The 15,138-nt window shown below is 31.8% G+C and overlaps 2 protein-coding genes across 7 annotated transcripts in view; one reads left to right on the top strand and one right to left on the bottom strand.

Moving 5' to 3' along the window:
• LOC143076396 (dynein axonemal heavy chain 10-like) overlaps positions 1-11,678 on the bottom strand; it is an 83,761-nt gene extending 72,083 nt beyond the window's left edge. For 3 of the 6 annotated variants that reach the window (XM_076252141.1, XM_076252142.1, XM_076252143.1), the window contains exons 1-7: positions 11,372-11,678; positions 9,433-9,591; positions 4,119-4,273; positions 3,099-3,329; positions 1,933-2,741; positions 1,133-1,331; positions 341-457 (exon numbers count right to left, since the gene is read on the bottom strand). In XM_076252141.1, the coding sequence (XP_076108256.1) occupies positions 341-457; positions 1,133-1,331; positions 1,933-2,741; positions 3,099-3,329; positions 4,119-4,273; positions 9,433-9,591; positions 11,372-11,588 (1,887 nt within the window). In that variant the 5' untranslated portion in view covers positions 11,589-11,678. The remainder of the gene's footprint in view (positions 1-340; positions 458-1,132; positions 1,332-1,932; positions 2,742-3,098; positions 3,330-4,118; positions 4,274-9,432; positions 9,592-11,371) is intronic. The other 3 variants (XM_076252138.1, XM_076252139.1, XM_076252140.1) reach the window with 1 other exon arrangement.
• Positions 11,679-12,074: 396 nt separating this feature from the next.
• LOC143076383 (aspartate beta-hydroxylase domain-containing protein 2-like) lies at positions 12,075-14,005 on the top strand. The gene is made up of 2 exons (XM_076252120.1): positions 12,075-12,775; positions 13,765-14,005. Exons 1-2 carry the CDS (start codon positions 12,109-12,111, stop codon positions 13,986-13,988), a joined length of 891 nt encoding a protein of 296 aa, XP_076108235.1. The 5' UTR covers positions 12,075-12,108; the 3' UTR covers positions 13,989-14,005.
• The last annotated feature ends 1,133 nt before the right edge of the window (positions 14,006-15,138 follow it).

Here is a 15,138-nt window from a genome sequence, read left to right as displayed (position 1 = left end):
CAGTTTGTCAAACACTAGTTTTGATCATTGAGTTATCTCCCTGTAGTGTTATGTACCACCTTAGATAATTTATTGAAGGTCAGTCTTATGTGATGAGGAATCTGATAAAAATCCATCACTTAATTATATTTGATGCATTCTTACATTCATCGTATAGTTTATTTTGGATAATAATAGGTTAACACGTTTTGAATCTGCAACATACAAAATGTCTTTTATCATTTAACAAAAACTTTATTTTGTTCTTCACTTCCTTGACATTTAAGTTTTTTTCTTATATTCTGAGAAGACTTTTTTTCTTTTTTTTCCCCTGATAATTTTGACAATTTGACAGACTCACATCTTCCAATGGTTTGACTAGGTTCCCAACTCTGACTAACACCTCCTCTATTCTCTTTGGATCACCAGTAACAGCTTCTAATTCAGGTCCAAAAATATTCTTAAATTCCTCTATCACCTGATCAAAATAACAAAAAGAATAATTTAATAATTGTGCTGAAAATCTCCAAAAACGAGTGAATAAAAGCATATGATTGGTCATCAGAAATATGTAATGTATGCATTTTTGTATTTTTCTAACCCTGTATTATTGAATGAAGTTATCATCCTTTACTGCTTACCCTGCAGATTCAGTCTTCTATATTTCATAACAAGAATGTGTCCCCAGTACACTTGCACTATCATTTTCTATGTTCAGTGAAACGTGAAATTGGGGTAAAACTTCTAATTTGGCATTAAAATTAGAAAAATCATATCATAGGGAACTAAGTTTCAAGTTGATTTGACTTCAACTTCATCAAAAACTACCGTGACCAAAAACTTGAACTGGAAGCAGGACAGACGGATGGAACAACGAATGCAGACTAGAAAACATAATGCCCCTCTTCTATCGTAGGTGGGGCATAAAAAGAAAATTAAATCATAGAAACAAGTTTTCTGTCATTCTACTGTAAATTCAGAAAATATTGCATGCATTTATTATCGAGATTTTGTCATTTTAGACTTAAATGCGTTTTAATTTTTGCAATATAAAAAAAAATCAAAATGTGAGTTTAAACTATTGCGATTATAACCCTGTCGCATTTTTGGCAATAATTTATGAATTTACAGTAATTAGAACTGAATGCTTTACCTGAGCTACATCGTACAAGTTCTGACATATTTCTGCCATATGTTTAGTATCTTTAAAGAGATCATTTTTATTGAACTCCCATCTCTGATCTCTGCCTGATGCCTCTATCTTGGCACGGACCTCCATGTATGATGACTCCCACTGTTGTAACATCTGTTTGGCTTCAGCTGTCTTTCTTTTAACTTCTTCTGTCCCTTCTCTGGAAATGAAATAAACAATTACATCATCTTTTAAATTTATTTCAACTACCTTAATTTCAAAGAATTCTCAAATTGGCTGCTGATGTTTTTTCCCCTATATAACATAATGATTAAGAAATTGTAGGCAGTCTTAACATCCGGAAAAAAACAATTTTCCATTTCCCTGAGGTTAAAATAGCTTCTTCATATTGTGGAAAGTGTTTTGTCTTTAGTTTGTTGTTTAGGCTTAGAAACATTTTTTTCATTTTTCATTTAAATTTATGAAAAAACCTGACATATCTAAAGTACCTTCAATGGTTCAATAAATACTTGACAATCTTTCATGTTAAATTCAAATACATATTGCCTACATATTATACTTTTGGTGTAAACAATATCTTATAAACACATTCACAATTAGGATTCATACCTTTTTGTCGGAACACTAATATGAAATTCTTGTATTAAAATAAAAAGCAAAGATCTTCACAGGGTGTTTAAACATCAGTCTTAGTTTATTGTAAAATTCAACAAACTAATATGTAACTTCATCATGTTGCACTTAAATAATCTGAAAGAAAAATGTAGAATGAATGAACTTATTGAATGAAACAAACATACTTAAATATAGTTTTTATGTTGATCACTTTAGCCACACGATCTCGTAATTCATTTGCAATTCTTTTCATTAACGGCACCATGCGGTCATCTTTATTATAATGTCTGGATATAATCCAAACCATTCTTAGCGCGTTCATCATTGATGGAATGGTTTCTATGACAACTTGGAATGTAGCACCATGGGTAATATTTTTGAAATGTCTTTCTAAGGTTGATAAAAATCTGACGTTGTCTTTAGCTTCTATATAATGTTTGTTCAGATCGGCTCTAGTGTCATCAAAGTTATTATCCCATGTTGAATATATATCAATCATCTGTTTTACTTTAGGAATTTTAAGTTGTTCGGTCAGCGCACTAAGAGCAGCATTTCTTTCCCGCCAGAAGTCAATTTCCGCTAAAGGTCCTTTTCCTTGTGGAATTTTTTTAAGTTGAGCCTCTAAAGCTGTTCGAACTTTCTTGGCCCATTCTGAACATGTGTCGTTAATTAACTGTTTAAGAGTAGGATCACGTAGGACTTCCTCGACTGTCTCAGGTAAATCAATCTCGGGTATTTCTAACTTAACTTCACCGTCAATCTGTTGAATTGTTCTATTAATACTGGCAGCAAATTTCTCCATGTTAATAAGGAACTCATCTCTAAGCATGGCTTTAGCTCTACTCTCAGCAACACTGGTTTTATTCTCGTTATCCCCCTCTGATTTTACAGATACGTCTGTCACTTGTGTATCTGTTCGACTTACAGCTCTTTCAATAGGTTTAGGTCCTTCCCCATTTTTGTGTTGGTTATATGACAGTAATGGCATGTATACCTACAATCAATTCAGAAAAAAAAGTTAAAAGATATAAAAAAGTGGACGTTCACTGTTTATAGCTATAAGCAGATGTGGTATGAGTGCCAATGAGACAACTCTCCATCCAAGTCACAATTTATAAAAGTAAAACATTGTAGATCAATGTACGGTCTAGGCTCACACCGAACAGCAAACTATAAAGAGCCCTTAAAATTAAAAAAAGGTTATTGTTTATAACTGTTAATGTTATTTATATTTATGTATTTGTATCTTCTAATCAAATTATATTTCAACTATTCAGAGATGGATTATTTAACAATAACCTTGAATTTAACTGAGGCAAAGTTGAATACAGATGGTATTAGCTGATTTTACCTGTGAAATAACCTGTTCTAACATGACCAATACAGAGTTACTGTTAATTGTTCCCATCTCAAAATAGGCAGGTAGTGTCTCATTAGCCTCTTCCATACTGTTAGGTAATGGTACCATACCGGGCGTATTACGTAGGAAGTATACACAGTCTACCTGATCAGCAACTTCCTCAGGTAAATGGAGGTAACACATAAACAAGTACGTTCTCAGTACTTTCTGTTTTATTATTTGCTAAAATGTAAAAAAATATTTTTTTTATATCTAGATGATATAGAATATAGAAAAAAATTGATACAAATGGCAGGTTATTATTTTCTCCTGTTTTGGAGAGATAAAAGGGGTGCGTATTATACACAACTGCATACTATACACAGCTAAATACGGTACTATCTTTCAATGTTGTATCTGATTGAATTTGAACAGTTACTTATATTTTATCAATGTGAATCAATTTTCCATAAATAAGGTTGAAAAGATTCAAATTTTGTATAAACCTTTTTTCCATCTATGAAATGTATGTCAAACAGCTCATTAATAAACACAAAACTAAACTTATACCACTTTTGTTGGACCAGACCTTCTTCTGACACTTCTATTAACAAAGAGGGACAGTCAAACTCATAGATTGAAAATAAACTGATAACGCCATGGCTGAAATAAAAAAAGACAAACAGACAAATAATAGTACAGAAGACCTAACATAGAAAACTAAAGACTTAGCAACACGAACCCATATTAAACATTAATAGTCCAATACATGAAAAACATAATTCGAGTATGATTTGTAGTATTTTGATATGAACTAGACTTGAATGCAAACTTAAATGCATCAACAGTCAATCTAGCTACATATCTAGATGACCACTGATTTACACGGATCTTCCAGTTTTTAACCAGTTATATATTCATGCATGTAATGAGTGGTGAAACAATTCATTGAAGAAATCAATGAACCACAATATTTTTGTTTGGTAAAATTTCATCATATTTTAGTTCCAAGATAATTGTTCCTTTTCTTACTGTTTTGGGGACTTTTTCTTCTTCTTTATCTTCATCCTTGTCATCTTCTGTTTCTCCAGCCTCAGTGGCAGCCTCACTTTCAGGCAATGGAGTTTTAGCTTCATCTTCTTTTTTCTCATCGCCTGCACCATCTTTTCCTTTCTTTTTCCGTTTTCCTATTATAAAAATGAAACTAAATAGCGGACTCTTTTACAAGGTTTAAGGTAGATTCATGGTATACCGCCATCTTGGATTGTACAATCACAGTATAAAATTAAAAACCAATTGTTCAGAGAACAATTGTAGGTCTTTCCACCAAAAACAATGTGTTTTAATATGAAAGTTGTAAAATTAAGTTTAAAATGTCATTTCAACCGTTAAATGATAGCTAATTGTACGCTGATTTCAAAAATATATGGTTTCTATACTTTTTTTAAATAAGGGAGATGATTTGTTACTTCCGGTTTGAAAAATGTTACTTCCGATAATATTTAAATATTTACTTGACACTGATTCCAAAAATATCTGGTTCTATATACTTTTATATTAATAAAGTACCACAAATGCTACTTCCTGTTTACACAAGGTCACTTTCGGTTGTTTTTTTCAAGGTTAAATGGTTTGATACCTTTTGCCAAAAGTTTCATGGCTTTATCATGTATACATGTGAGGTAAAAGCAAAGGTCAAAATCTAGAACGTCAAATTAAGCTATGACCTTGAGATCAATTTCAAGGTCATAAACCAAGGACCTCAAATCAAAAGACCACAGGTCTTAATTATATTTGGTTAATCAGTTATATCACCATACAAGTATTTTTAAATTCAAGAGGGGAGAAAACTCACATTTACGTTCAATGTACCCTTGCAATCAAAATTTACGTGTTACGACATGTTGCAACTAACAATTTAGAAAAAATAATTTGTCGATATCTTATACGGTTTCTGGAAATGAGTGGAAATAAGCCAAATTCAAAAATTAGAATATGACCTTGACCTAATTTTAATTTTTTTGGACAAGATAGAAATGCATATCACTTATATCAAATGCATAAGGGGAAATAACTCTCATATGGAGCGTTCATATCGCTTCGGTCAAAATAGGACAAATCATGCGAAGGATATAACGAGCAATTTTGTAAAATAAATGATATCTTTTACGGTTGCGAAGGAGTCGTGGACACAAGGAAAACAGTTGTTTGGGGAGATAACTCCTACAAAGAAAAGTATTTGGTTACGCAGGGTAAATTTGAAAAGCGCATAAACTGTTCGATATCATATACCAAATATCTAAGCGACATATTGCGAAACAAATATTTATCGAAAGAACAAAATTAGGCGGAAGAAAAAAAAAAAATTAATCAGAAGAAAAACAATAGGTCTTTCCACAGAAAAGTGGAAGGACCTAATTAGACTAGTTATTTGCCTTAATCTGCAAATTTGGAGACAGATTGCAATTCAATGGTTAGGCTGTTTTTTCTATATAAAGAAAACTTAATTTATTGTATTATTCAAAATATTTTAACAAATATCAATTTTTTTTGTTTTAGAAAACATTTTTTTTATTGAGTCATTTCAAGGGAGATAACTCTTTCAGTACAAAATATATACTGGACAAATAGGGAAAATTTTTATTTTTACTTGTAGCAAGAAAACAAATTCGGTGACACCATGTTTTCTTTTTATTTTCTTAAAACATATTATGAAACCTATCTTCTCACAATTTATTTCAAAATTCTATCTCATAGAATTTTTTTTATGCACACTAATGTGTTTTTTCATGAACAAACTAACCAAATTTTGGCAATTTTCAACGACTCATGGCTTGAAAAATAGCACGGTGACCCATACTTTTAATTACATTTTTGAAAAGAGCATAGTTAAATCTTCCTTTCAGCAAATTATAAGAAAATTCTGTCTCAAAAAATATTTACTTATGATCTACCTTAATTAATACATTTTTTTATGTTGTTGGTGTAAAAAAAAACTAAACATGTCTAGGCTTAAATTAAAATATTGTTTGTTTGCCCTTTACCGACCGACCCTATCAATTCGTTCCGCCTGAAAATCTTTTATTTGCATTTACCAGCAAGATTTTATTTTATTTTATTTTTTCGTTCCTACCAAAAATCTTATATTTGTATTTCCCGCTTAAAACTTTTTTACCGGAATCCTCGGGTTTTATCTTTACGTATAAGGTCCAGTCCATTTGGTATCACCTGAGCGTTTGACATGAACATTTGCATTTGAAGTTTCAAATCATTTGTTTGAAATCGATGTTGAACGCTTTCTGAAATCATGATTTGAAGTACGTTACTCTGTACCTTTAAACTTAAAGAACAGGGTTCATTTACAATAAAGTTTGTTTGATACAAAAGTATTAACGTGTGTACAAACTAATTTGTAAACGGACGTTGTATTCTATGTAGGGATGGCCTTTTGTGATCCGCATATCAGAATGATTATGTTAACGATGCCGCTAAATTATTTATATCTGACATGAACCAAAAGTGACAAAACCCTGTAAACAAGAGAATATCTGGCAGTAAAATCGCCAAGTTTTCCATACAGATCATTTATAAATGTGATGCAAAATACGTGACAATTGAGTTTTAAGTCTTATAGCATATTTTTATTGGAAAAAAAGGCACACACGAAATTTGTAACACTCTAGGGACTTTTTCTACTAGTAATTTATATCTGCCCAGACATTATCTTACCAGTACAAAGTTATCTCTTATATATTTTTTTTCAAAACTAATAGTCCCAGCGGAAAACTTATTTGCAAAAACAAAACGGACAAAAAAATGACATTATGCAGATTTTGTATCTATAAAATAAAATATTTTACCTACCTGCCTACCCATGACAAATAATATACCGAGCCAAGTTATTTTTTTGGGAAAAAAAATAAAATATTTTACCTACCTACCTACCCTGTTTCAAAACATAGGGTCGGAAAAGGGCAAACAAACAATATTTTAATTTAGGCCCTATATTTTATTTTTGGTTGCAGAATATAGGAGGAAATTTTTTTTTTCATTGGACACTGAGAATATAAAATTGAGAATGGAAATGGGGAATGTGTCAAAGAGACAACAGCGGAAGGCCACCAATGGGGCTTCAATGCATCGAGAAACTCCCGCACCCAGAGGAGTCCTACAGCTGGCCTTATATATATAGTAGATCTAAGCCAATATATTATGCATGTTCCTTACTTTAAAAAACACTTTTTTAAATTACAACTAAATAACATAATCTTTTAAAAAATTACCTAAACTGTTTGTTAAATTAAGTATATGTATATAAGCTAAAATTAAATAATACTAGCTACAGACTACCCTGGTTTATGTTAAAACTTAGGATTATATAACCTATTCAAGTTAAACTGATTAAAAATACTAATATATTACTTTAAAGGGGGTCTCATTGGGGGGTTCTGATCCCGCTTACTGTTTGGTCAGATTCCTGTATCCCGCTTATACTATGTACCTAAGCAATTCTCATTTTTTTTGTAATTTCCCATGTCCCGCTAGACCTTAATTCCGTTTTCACAGCACAATAATTTAACTTTCCTGTGTCACGCTTACGAAAAATCAGCAATCCCCCTTCACGCTTAGACCCCAATGAGACCCACTTTGAATGCAGAAATGGTTAAAGAAATCTGAGTCATCTATTGAAATGCTGCCAATTCATAACCTAATTGAGCGCTGGCAAAAAATCAGAAATTTTAAATTCCGTACAAGTGTTTAATCTGTATTGTATTTCTGTTTTCTGTCATAACGCTTATAATCTTACTTTAAAAACTCTTTATAAAACATTAATATGCATATAAAATTAATAATAAGATGCATAACATTTGCCAATGAGACAAAATTATCAATCACAAATAGTTTTGTTTGATTTGTTAAGAACAGCTCTTTATATTAGAACCAGACAGAGTCCGATATACATGTGATTTATGAGGGTTTCAGATTTTATCTATAAATGGTAACATATTATAAGTTTTATTGTCTGTTAAATTACCTTTACATAAAAAAAATAGCAAATATCTTGATAATGAAAAAGTATTGTGTTTTGTCATGTTTATGAATTTTTACCAATTTTTGTTGCCATGGTTACAAAAAAATACAAAAAAACCTATATGTTTTTTTCCTGTTTTTAATAATTCAATATATGAACTCATAGTTTATACATGTAATGAACTTGTCTGGCCAATGTCAATTTTTCTTGATTTATACTATGATATTTAAGCTTTTTTGAGAAAATGTCAAAATACAGATTTTTCACCTTTTTAAATACCATGTTAGCCTTATATCAAAAAAAAAATTCACAAACTCAAAATCAAAATATAATCTTCAAATAATGCTAAATTGTAACATGTTAAAATCATTTTTTTTCTTCAAATTGTCCTTATCATAAAATTGTTGCAACTAAAAAGTAGACATTTTCCAATTTTCATGTCTGATTTCATCATAAATTCCTCAAAAAATGGCTGCATGTTTCCATAGCAACCTTTCAACAAAATTAAAAAAAAATAGCTTGAAAACTCTATTTCAATCTTAGCTGCCTATTATGTAAAAGAATAAAGCAGTTCTGAGACATACATGAATCACCCCCTGCCTGGATCTTACAAATTTATAGCTGTACTTAATTTCCACTTAGTTGTAAATTTTTAAATAGAATAAATAACAAGGATAATACCATAGTATGTACTTTCATTATAAAATATATATATATATATGAAAGACAAACAAATTTACTATTTTTACAAAATTTGCCTGAAAGTGACTATCATGTATATAATTAGTAAACAGCTGTTTCAAAAGATATATGAAGAATTAAGTGGAAGCAGTGTTCTCCCTAGGACCTTTTAGCATCATGGTTTTGTGATGCTACTATTTCTGAATGTGATGCTATCTGAATTTGTTTTTTTATAGATTGTGTTAAGGCATGTATGGATGTGATGTTTTAATTTTCAAGAACATATGATGGTATTTCAAATTTCCCTTTTTACCAGGATGCTATATCAAATACACGGGGAGAACAATGGGAAGCAAAAATGTTCCTGTAACAAAACCTATTGACCCTAATGCAGTTAAAGCTGGAATGCCAGTAACTGCTAGGTCTTTTGTAAATTATGTATCATTTCTGCTCTCTGGTTGGGTTGTGCGCTCTTTGACACATTCCCCATTTCTATTATCAATTTCATTAGTCTGTTTACGGGTAATACTGACAGAAAACATTTTCCTATACGTTCTATTATAATTGAGTTGATTATTTATACTGCATCTTTTTTTATCAAAATGTAAATCTGATCCCATAAAACAATTTTACCTGTACTTTTCCGTGATGTATTCTCGTCATCTCCTGTAGGTGATGATGTAGGCAAAGCAACAGGAAGTGCTTCTCCCTCTTCTTCGTCCTCAGCTTTTTGTTGCTCTGTATCTCCTTCTGCTCCTTCTTCCTCTTCTTGTATGTCAGGAATTTCTGGTTCTACAAATAAATAATTATATATATTACTTAGTGGTTATTGCAATAAGTTAAAACAGGGCATTGATTCATCAGTGAAATCTTAATTGTACCCTGATAAGGCTGTCATCTAACAATGTCTAAATTAAGGTGCATAGTTTTTCTAAAAAGTTAAATCATTAATTTATAATCAAATAGAGGGATATCATTCTTTGGACATTAAGTGAATAATGAAAAAAGTTTTATCATAGAAATATGTACAATCATTTCAGGGTAACTTCAATAATTTAGATTTTTGAAAATAAGAAGATCAGGAGTTTGTGTGTTTTGGACACAATGCTCAGCTCACACTATTAAAATAAATCACTTTAATGGAGTGAAATATGTGACATAATTATCCTTCTTTGACGTATACATGTATATATACAAGTACATACTAAACATGCTAAAGATTTAACCTGATATGGGACTGATAAAATGTATGATGCCCTGCTACAGTAGAAGTTTGGAGAATTAAAATTAACTATCTGGGTTTCAAGACTTGTCCACAAAAAGTTTAATTTATAAAAGACGGAAGATTTCAAGTTTAATTATCTCCAGTTCTTGAATAAACCCATTACAATAAGTTTATTTCCCTTTTTTTCACAATTTGTAAGATGTCAAGTGAAAGGAATAGACTGCATGCAGATATTCACAAACTATTTAGAATTTTCTTGTTTCATAGATAATCTTTTTTTATTCGTTCATTGCATTTGGACATCAAAAATGGGAACACATGATAAACCTAATGTCAATCTTTCAGTTTCACATAAATGTACATATTTCTTTCAGAGACAAGATCTTCAAGATTTTTTTCATTTTTTTTGTTATTTTTACTTTCCTTATTTTTATTTATTTATTGAATTATCTCCCTTTGATTCAGACCTGACTTAAGCAAATGGTTTTCTTAAAAGATAATATAGCAGATGATTAATTTTTCGGACACAAAAGTAAAGGGCGGAGTTACCGGACATGACTGTATATATATTTTATATCGTCATGCACTAAAACATCATTTGGCAACATTTCTGAACACAGATAAAAAATGAAATATTTTGAATGCAGATTTCCCCCAATACCTAATCATAGTGTTAAATTATGAAAAAGTAAGTTGATTGAAATCATGGAATAACCTAATAAATTTGTTTGCACTTAAATGACCGGAAAAAAAATACCCCCCCTTGAACTTGAATTAAATGATTTCTGCCTTAGCTCTGTTTAAATACACCTTATCGCTATTTTTCCGCCATTACTAGACATCACACAGGTTCCTGTAAAATTTTGACGTCATAATACATGTATAATATCTGACGCCACAATGAAAAAATGATTGTTGTATGACGTCAATAATTGAAGCAAGACCAATTCTCAGGTCAGCCTGGACAAGTGATAAGCATGATAAGGTTTATACTAATCAGGGCGAACTGAAACAGGGTGAACAGGGGATCGTTACATGGACAAACGTCAATCTGGGAAAACAGAGGAAGACCAGCAGACTGCAATGTGCCTAGCCCAAATAATTATGACGTCTTGGAAGGCTATTTTAATTTTTTTATTTGACGCCTTCTGTTGATGTAAGGTGTCAAAGAAAAAAATATAATAGCCTTTCAAGATGTCATAATTATTTGGACTGCAATGTGCCAATATATGAATTTATGTGTATAATCTTATATATAAATGTGGGTACTTTGAGTTTCAAGCTATAAATCCATAAATCCCGGCTGTTACAGTATAAAACACTTCTAGAGAAATACACTTTATTTACCACATTCAACAACTACATCCTCTTCTTCTTCACGGATAACTTTGTAAAATATTATTGAATTTTCATTTTCTTCTGGAGTGTCATTCAAAAATTTGCTAAGTTGACGTTCATACAATCCGTCTTCCCGCTCTAAAAAGTCATCAAAAACGTCCTTTTCTGAAATACCAAGTGCTAAATTAACTTGCTTCGCAATCCATTCAAACCGAGGATCATCCATGGTGTATATGTTCTTCTAAAGCTTCATTTTATAAAATGTGTTTTGAAACTTGCGGGCGCCTGTTTGTTTCTGTTTACTTGGAGAATGTTAAGTCAAAAATATAGTGCGTGTTTACTGAGGTAGTTTTTATTGAGTGATAATGTGACTCAGTTATAACGATATAGCAAAAGCCTTGTTTATTCAAATTTTCGAATCGCTATTAAACTAGCAGGTAATTGACACTTATTTAATGATAAAAGTTGATATATTCGTAACTGGCGTATAAATATGTTCTATGTCGGACTACTTTCTTTCGTCCATATTGTTTAACGACGTTACGGTGGCAACGGTGGCTATATCATATTGTTTTAATTCTTATTTTGAATAAAAATATTTAATTTTATGATAATTATAAATGTACACATATAGAGATAAATATCAGTTGGAATACCATGAAATTTGTGCTCGTATCTTCGGAGAAGTTCGCCTACAGTCGCTACTTTCCTTTCCGAAAACGAAAGTAAACCGTCAACAACATAAAATGATAAAAATGGAAATTTTTATTGTATTTTCAACTGGTATTGCTGGGCTTGTATTAGCTTTTGCTGTTTACATGTATCTTTTTATATTCAACGTGAGACCAAATAGAAAAATAACCGAATGTGACGACAAAGACTGTGTGAGATGTAAGAAGTATACAGAAATAAAAGAAAAAGCAGTTGTTTTGTACAGGAACTACATTGACGATTGTGATAGTGACTTGTTAAGGATACAATCTTCAGTGACTGACATAAACAAAACCAGACACAATAGAAAACAATGCCCTAATGTCTTTTTCATGGAAAGTCTTAAAAGCCAGCCTTGGCCATCAGAGACAAATAGTGACATTGAACAAGATGTGCACACCTTGGAGAAAAATATATCAATGATTCAGTCAGATTTTGTTCGGATAATGGATTCTTCTGAGGATCACTGGCTGATTAATAACACACCCAATGGCTTCTGGGAAGTGTTTCATTTAGTTAACCAAGGTAACGTTGTTGAAAAGAACACACAGCTTGTGCCAAAGACATACGATCTCATTAAAAATTTAAAATCAGCTATGCTAAATACTGTTTTTGGAAATGTGGCGTTTTCTGTTGTTTATCCAGGAACAACTATTTCTGACCATTATGGCCCTACCAACATCAGACTTCGTTGTCACCTAGGTAAATAAATTTGCATTAAAACTAATTTGATATGTTATGTATCATGATTAATTTTGTATATATGATTGATGGGACCAGATTGATTTATATTTGGTTGTTAAATTTGTTTTAAGTTGAACATATATCATGCATGTCCCGTAGCCTTTGTTTAAAGAAGTGATTAAATAAGCAGTTAACACATAAAGGAGTCGACCAAAATACAGGACAGTAGATTTTGGCTGTCTCAGTTAAACGACGTTTGAACTGGGACAAATATTATACAATCTTTTAGATTTTAAGGGGTTCGTTTTGCTCATCTTAGTTTTCTGTGAAGTGAGTTGCAGAATGTTTAGTGTTATTGAATTTCCCTCAGAGTTCCCGATGGTAAGAAACTTGTGGTGATGAGTCTCATTCGACGATCTCATTAACATGATCAACAGGACAGGGGTGTGGTTTCAACAATTAGACGTCTGCGACACAGAGGTTAATCCATAACGGCATTTCAACTCGTGATGGCGTCTGTAAAACTTACTTTCAAAGGGATCACTCCATCACTAGAAATAATTGGTTCTATACGATCATAGAAAAAAAGCTCTATCAAAGAATTCAAGTTAGACATGATAGAACACACACAAACTCTTGAGTATAATATCAGCTGGAAGATATATATTCAATATGCAGGCGCTGCTGGGATGCTGCTTCATAGAAATTCAATATTCACAGTTTGGAAGTTGAAATCATCTCTTTTGTCACTTTTGTCGTATGAATTGTCAATTTCTAAATCATATAGATGTAAGGCAGAATTAACTGCATTTGTGGTATACTTTAACAATGTTTAGTCAAGGTTTAAAGGGATGGATGCGTTCAACAGTCACCAAACATGTGGTATCACATTCTGTTCTTATCCAGGTAAGGCAATAGTCTTGATAATGACTTTATATGATGTTAACAGTCACATGCAGTAATTTTAATGTTAACAATCGTTAAATGTATGATAAATATATTTTTAGGCCTACAGACATCCCCATTTTGTTCCATAGTTGTGGATGGACAGAAAAAATCATGGAGAAACGGGAAAGTGATTTTATTTGATGATTCCTATTTGCATGGTGTAGAATACATACATGATGTCAAAGATGAGAATAAATACAGAGCTGTCTTGATGATGGACATGTGGCATCCAGATATCACAAAAGAGGAACAAAAAATACTAAGTTACATGTTTCCTCCATAATAAATTATAGCAAAGTACATGGCATTCAATAGGATAATGAATTATGAAGTGACTTATTTTACACATGACAGTTAGGTACCAACAGTAATATAAAATGTGATCTATTGCCATGAATGAGGATGTAAGCTATAGGTCACTATTAAGCCTAACAATAAGAAAAACATACAATATTAAAAAGAAGATGTGGTATGATTGCCATTGAGGCAACTCTCCACAAGAGACCAAATGACACAGAAAATAACAACAATAGGTTACCGTACAACCTTCATCAGTGAGAAAACCCCATACCGCATATTAGTCAGTGATAAAAGGCCCCGAAATGACAAATGCAAAACAATTCAAACGTGAAAACTAACGACCTCATTTAATTATAAATTAACTGTTAACAAAACTTTGAATTTTTGAAAAACTAAGGCTTTTCCACCTTCAGGAATAGATTACCTTAGCTGTATTTGGCAAAACTTTTAGGAATTTTTTGTCCTAAATGCTCTTCAACTTTGTACTTTATTTTGCCTTTTTAACATATATTTTTTATTCGAGCGTCATTTATGAGTTATTTTTAGACGAAACGCGCGTCTGCCGTATAAATATATATATATATAACATTTCAATCCTGATATCTGTGATGAGTTTATTTGTAACCACTGGGTCGATGCCACTGCTGTTGGAGTTTTTATTCCCCGAGGGTATCACCAGCCCAGTAGTCAGCACTTCTGTGTTTACTTGAGTTATCATTGATATGTTCATAACTATAAATTAACTGTTATCAAAGCTTTGAATTTTTTAAATTCGAAGGCTTTTCCACCTCAGGAACAGATTCGCTTAGGTGTATTTTGCAAAACTTTTAGGAATTTTTAGTCCTCAATGCTCTTCAAAAAGAGGGACGACAGATAGCAGATGGACAGTCAAACTCATAAATCGAAAATAAACTGACAACGCCATGGCTGAAAACGAAAAAAACAAACAGACAAACAAAAGACATGACACAACATAGTAATCTAAAGAATAAGCAACACGAACCCCACCAAAAACTAGGAGTGATTACAGGTGCTCCGGAGTGGTAAGCAGATACTGCTCCACATGTGGCACCCATCGTGTTGCTCATGTTATAATAAATCCGGTAAATAGTCTAATTCGGTAGGTCAGATTC

Source organism: Mytilus galloprovincialis, chromosome 5, assembly GCF_965363235.1.
Source record: "Mytilus galloprovincialis chromosome 5, xbMytGall1.hap1.1, whole genome shotgun sequence".
In the NCBI taxonomy this organism is placed as follows: domain Eukaryota; kingdom Metazoa; phylum Mollusca; class Bivalvia; order Mytilida; family Mytilidae; genus Mytilus; species Mytilus galloprovincialis.
Note: the sequence above shows the minus strand (reverse complement) of the source record. Positions and strands in the feature narration are given on the sequence as shown.